The 6,511-nt window shown below is 39.3% G+C and overlaps 1 protein-coding gene across 1 annotated transcript; it reads right to left on the reverse strand.

Moving 5' to 3' along the window:
* Window positions 1-1,799: 1,799 nt before the first annotated feature.
* On the reverse strand, window positions 1,800-6,106 carry LOC149557315 (adenosylhomocysteinase-like). Its single transcript, XM_089831995.1, has 4 exons — window positions 5,714-6,106; window positions 3,615-4,049; window positions 2,495-3,031; window positions 1,800-2,335 (listed from the first exon to the last, which is right to left on the reverse strand). The coding sequence occupies exons 1-4, from the start codon at window positions 5,987-5,989 to the stop codon at window positions 2,126-2,128; spliced, it is 1,458 nt and encodes a 485-aa protein (XP_089688121.1). The 5' UTR covers window positions 5,990-6,106; the 3' UTR covers window positions 1,800-2,125.
* Window positions 6,107-6,511: the final 405 nt, after the last annotated feature.

The raw sequence follows: 6,511 nt of genomic DNA on the forward strand, positions 1-6,511 counted from the left end.
ACAAATGAATAATTGTTACAATACTTCTATGAATATTGTTTTTGAAATTAAAAGTGACCAAAAGCAAGGGGTTCGGCCCTTAACAGTCAAAAGGCTGGTAACCAACACATTACCAACCAATAGCAAAAACAGACAAAAAGAACAAGAGAACCAACAGTCAAAGAAAAGAACCTAAAACAAGAGAGCTAGAACCTAAAAGGAACCCTAGCAACTAGCCAAAGTCCAACGAGGCACCCAAGCCTAATAAAAACATAATTACAGCTGACAACCAACAAAACTATAACTGTCATAACAGTATATAAAGTCTTTGGATCCATGGACCCCATAACTGAACAAAAATTTAAAAAAAAGACTTAGATTTCTTTTTTCCCTTTTCCTCTTGCATGAAAAAGAATTTGGGCCCAGTCGTCAGCAAGGAACTTAAAGAGTAATTTATTTTCCTCCATGTCCAAGCCAACTTCCTCCTTCTCCTGTGCCAACAATTGGAGGGTAGTTGCAGCAGCATGAGTAACTTTAAGTCCAAACTTAGAAAAGGTGAAAAACCCCTCCTCCAAAGCTTTGACTCTTTCCTCCAAGTTTCTGTAATGCTCCTCCACCGCCACCGTCTCCTCTTTATGCTCCTCGACCTTTGTAGTAGCAACCTCCTTCATTTTCTGTCTCTTTGGTTTATCCTGCAGCACCCGTGGGTTAGAAAAAATCTTCAAATTTTCCTAACAGGGGAAGAAATGGTAATTGGGGAATTATCCTTTTTGCTCGTCTCATCACAAAAAGTAAGGGGTTTAAGTGAGAAGCTAGCTGAAACATGGGTTGTCTCAATATTCCTTTCTTTGCCGTCCAACACTCGAGTTTGAGTGTCATCCATAAAAATGTTCCGAGAATTGAAACTTTTTTCCCCCTCCTCATTACCATCATCCTTTTTAGAGTTGGAAATGCTTTCCTCCTCCCTTCTGTCATTGTTATTGTCAACGCTATCTTCTTCAACTTCTATGAATATTGTTATAGCTGATAAGAAAAGCATATTAATAAGAGAAAATGGTTCCTTAACTTTTTTTTTAAAAAATTTCTATATATGTTGTTAATAGTTTAAGTAAAATTGACACTATCAATTTTCTCATTGTACTTATTTAGTATACACTATCAATTTTCTCATTGTACTTATTTAGTATCTACATTTTCCATCACATTATAATTATGAGACTTCTATTCTTTATAAATATTGTTAATAGTGAAGATGAACTTAACATTGTCAGATTTCCAAAATTCATGCTATAATAAATTCTTTTATTAAGCATCAGCATTTAAGATCATTTGGACAATGATAGATAGAACTGGGTTTAGTTTACTCTAAAGTGCCATTCAAAACATATTTCCTATCATTCTTTACAATTTACACAAACGAATAATTATATAAAAAATATATTTATTAACTTTCATGATATAATTATCAATTTTGACCTATTGCTTATTTTTTACTGTAAACTTGGCTTGTCAGATGCTCTCCTCCTATTTCCTTTAGAACCATTTCCGGTAGAGAAGTTAATTTAAATAATCAATTGAAGTTGTCCATTATACAATAGGAGATTGTGACGGTTAAAAATGATGGTTGCACTTATGTGGGTAATAAAATACGAATATGAAGCAAATGTAATTATGTTCTGAAACTCATCAGAGTATTGTCATCTAAAGTTCCAGTAGTGGTTCTACAAATTCTTGGAATATTACCAGTTTTCATCCCAAATAGGTAGCGCATATTAGGCAAAACTCTTTCATGCATATGACTGGCTAGAGAAAAATGGATCAGATCAGCAAATAAGGAATTATATATTAGATATTTTTGTGTTCCCATTATAGAACTTCGGCCTTCACAGCCCAACCAATGATGAAGCCTTGCATATAGATTCTAAAATCGGAACTCCTCTATTTAATGACATCGAGAACTAGATATTCAAGGCGCTACTAAGCAGATGCACCTAAAAAATAAAATACACCTCTTGTTTTAATTAGAGGCACGCCGTAGTAAACAGCAGATTTGCCTGCAGTAGAATAGACCTCTTGCTTTTATTAGTGGTATAAGGAAAACAACAGACGAGACACGAATAGATCATGTCAAAAGGACATGCTTTGCTCAGTATCGATAGTGGACAGGCTTGTATGGACCCTCTACGGGCACATTAATGTAGGCAGCCTGATCCCGACTCAGCTTTGTTAGTTTGGCCCCCAGCTTGGGCAAATGCAGAGCAGCCACCTTCTCATCCAAATGCTTGGGAAGCACATAGACCTTCTTCTCATACTTCCCTGATTTCCTCTCATTCCAAAGCTCCAGCTGAGCGATAACCTACAGCAGAGAGGGCAATTTGTAAATAAACCAGTCATGAAGTAATTTCTACATTATGGACAAAATAAGCATGCATAAATCTTTCCAACAATATACATCAATCCAGTTCCATAAGAAACATGGTACCTTACATATAATAGAAGGTATGAACAAGCTTACCTGATTTGTGAAGGAACATGACATGACAAAACTTGGGTGGCCAGTAGCACAACCCAAATTCATGAGACGCCCTTCTGCAAGGACAATGATGCCGCTGTTGGTATCAGGGAACACCCATCGGTCAGTCTGAGGCTTGATGGTGATCTTCTTGACTCCGGGATAGGTTTCAAGTCCAAGCATGTCAATTTCATTATCGAAATGACCAATGTTGCAGACAATGGCATTGTTCTTCATCTTCCTCATGTGACCAACCATGATGATATCCTTGTTACCTGTAGTTGTCACAAAGATATCAGCAGTTTCTAACACATCCTCCAGCGTCAGAACAGGGATACCTTCCATAAGGGCTTGTAAAGCACAAATGGGGTCAATCTCTGTTACAATAACCCTAGCTCCAGCAGCCTTCATGGCTGCAGCACAACCCTTGCCAACATCTCCATATCCACACACAACAGCAACCTTGCCAGCAATCATCACATCAGTGGCTCTCATCAGACCATCTGGTAGAGAGTGTCTGCATCCATATAAGTTATCGAACTGCAGAAGAAACAAAGGAGGCAATTAGACTTAACAAAACACACGTCACAAATGGAGTAAGGAGAGCACATAAACATTAACTTTAATGATCGCATTGCCTCCAAGTCCAATCTAATGCCATTAAAAAAATTGTATGCCCTGGAACTCGCTCAAAATGTTTCAAACTAATGTACATGGTAAAAAGAACAGCCCAGAAATCAAACCATTGGTTGAAACAGGTATATTGAGCTTCCAGGTATACCTTAGACAGCTTTCAAAATCTACTCATACAAATAAGCAGAATTAAAAATCCATACATCGAATTAAAAATCCACACGTGCGTGACCTTTCGATTCGAAACAATTGCTGGTTCTATACAACAAAAAACCTCATATTAACTAAAAACCTCATATTAACTAAACAAACTACATCAAATCAAATATGGCCTAGCTCTAGGTTTTACTTATTTTGATATCGATTTCATTATCTATATAGATATCAGTCGATTCTTCTGAAGTCAACAGCAACCACATATAAACACATAAAATTTAATGGCTACGAGAGTTCATTACAGATGAACAGACAACGAAATGCACAAACATACCTTGCTCTTCGTAACAGAATCGTTGACGTTAATGGCAGGAAAGAGCAAAGTGCCATTATTTTGCATCTGGTACAACCGGTGCACACCAGTAGTCGTTTCCTCGGATACGCCGACCAACCTATCCTTCATCGTGTGATATTTGAGGGGATCCTCCTTGAGGCCGTCCTTTATCAATCCCAAAACAATCTGAAACTCGGGATTTGTTGTTGACGCTGGGTCTGGAATTTTCCCAGACTTGGCATACTCTTCCTCAGCCTTCACCCCTTCGTGAATCAGCAGTGTAGCGTCTCCGCCATCATCCACAATCAGATCTGGACCACCACCAGGGCCCCAATCCAAAGCTCTTTCTGTGCACCACCAGTACTCCTGAAGGGTCTCCCCTTTCCATGCAAAAACAGCTGCACTGTCGCGGGCAATGGCTGCAGCCGCATGATCCTGCAAAAACAGAATTATGTTAATTAGTTAAATAATGATCTCACCTACTGATTCAAGATGTTGAAATCAAATGATGACAGAGCATATATGAAATTTAATGCACAGGTGCAAACAGCCAGGCTATGTACAAGAACAATACTAAGACATTTAAGCATATGGCCGCATTTAACATATTCAATCTTAATCTTGTTAAAGATTTTCCTCTACATACTCCGGATCCTAGGTAACTCACACTTCAGATCCCAGATTTCTACATCACACTACAGATGCTACCCAACTCCTGCACTTACCTACCATAGATCCGACCATTGCCCAACAAAAGAATGCAGCCTAAATTTACTCTGCCCTGTGAATCGGATATTGTCAAACAAACAAATGTGCTCTAAGTAAAGCACAATTGAGCAGTTTAAGTTTACCCGGCCTTTAGATCTAAAGGTTAAACAGCACGCACCCCATTCCAACTTCTCCACCACATCGGGCCTAAGCTTGCTGATATATATGTTTAGTGTTCAATGCAGATCATGGTTCAAGATTTGCCCATACTCTGAACCCATGTTTCGCCAACAAAAAAAGCTGTGAAAAATTACTGAACACACCATGGATCCAAGGCTTCCAATCGCAAGAGAGCAGTTCCAAAAAGCTTCATATACCTTTGGATAAAGCTTACCCAACAACCAAATTTTAAAGAGCAATTCAAAACGAAGGCTTCTGAGGTCATTGTAATGTAAGCAATTTTGGTACATTGAATCCTGACAGATACAGCCTTTCCACCTTCTTTGACATTTTAGATATGTGCTCGCCGAACAGAACAATGGTGTGCAAGCTTACCAGCACCTAGGATCTGAGCTTACAAAGCACAATGATGTTGTTCAAGGTGGTTCTACCCTTATTTCCAATTTTGAAATAGGCTGGCGCTCAAGTCTACTCCATTCAATTCAAATTCATATCTAATCCTAGCTGTAAATTCAAACTGAACAATCTTTTGAACCAAGTTGACTTTAAACACACGGATTCCAGCATAATGTTACTAGTGTTCAAACAGTGTTGGATCTTATAGGAGAATATGCTATATAACACCTAATATGCTGTTCGGTCACTTTTTATCCAAACTCGTTCGACAAAAGAACACAGTCCAAATATACTCCACATGAGCCCCGAGCTTATAGACTTATCATCTACTTTACTTTCACTCACTTTGAATCAATTTTGCCCCAAAACATAGATCAAACATGTTTTTCCCGGATCCAAAGACCGCGAGAGCTGTCGACACCGTTGATGTATTCCCATCTTCCCCACATCCTTTAGATCTAACCGTATTCAATGCCCTTTAAGCGCAATCTTATACGAAGCAAGAATATGGTTTTAACTTGTTGAGATCCAAGCTTTATCCAACACCAATATGAATTTCAAACTTCAGGGCATTTTGGATCCAGGGTCCACAATATTGGCATCCAAGATTACCCAACCCAACAGAAACCAATTAGCATCTACACCACATCTCGAATCAAGAACTCAACTACTAAGGAAACCGCTTAAACATACCCCCCCAACACACAATTTAACACAGCTCACAACCATAATCCAGGACCAAAATGGACATTAAATCCCAAAATCTAAAAGCAATTATAAAATAAAAAATAAAAGAAGCGGATAATGTTACAGACCTGCGTAGAGAAAATGTTGCAAGAGCACCATCTGACTTCCGCACCAAGGGCCGTGAGGGTCTCGATGAGCACAGCGGTCTGGATGGTCATATGGAGGGAGCCGGTAATGCGAGCACCCTTGAACGGCTGCGAGGCCCCGTATTCCACCCTGCAGGCCATAAGCCCCGGCATTTCCACCTCAGCCAGATCCAGCTCCATACGACCGAAATCCGCCTGCGACATATCCTTCACCTTGTATTCCCTCCCCGTCACAGTCTTCTCGACAACGAGCGCCATTGCCAAAAAGCAAGGGAAGAACAAGAAGAAGAAGAGGAAATTTGAAATGCGCTCTGATCAAATATTATTTAGCCAGGGCGAATTTCAATCCCTCAAATGATGTTCAAGAGAGAGTGCGAGGATTTACAGAGCAGGACTGGGATATATATACTAATCCCCTTCTCCAGATCCAAAATGTCGTATTGAGTGTTTCAATATACGAAGGCACTTGTATGGAATGACGACCGTTGATTCGCGTACTTTGATATTATACGACGCCAATGGACGGTGGATATGTTGCATGTAGGTAGAAGTGTGGGGCCGACGCAGTTTCGGGTCCTGGCTTCTCCACATGTGGCCTCTCGGAAAGCAATTTGAGATCTAACACTTCTGCCCTAGTTTTGGTGGGGACGGTGTGGGCTCTACAATACTCTATTATTAAAGTTTACTATAAATTAGTGGTTGAAGAACTATTTAATTATTATAAGAATATTAGTGGGTGGAGGTATATTATAGTAATTTATATTGTTGCAATTTTCAATA

This window comes from Cupressus sempervirens, chromosome 5, assembly GCF_028749045.1.
Source record: "Cupressus sempervirens isolate cs-2001-9-10 chromosome 5, ASM2874904v1, whole genome shotgun sequence".
Classification (NCBI taxonomy): domain Eukaryota; kingdom Viridiplantae; phylum Streptophyta; class Pinopsida; order Cupressales; family Cupressaceae; genus Cupressus; species Cupressus sempervirens.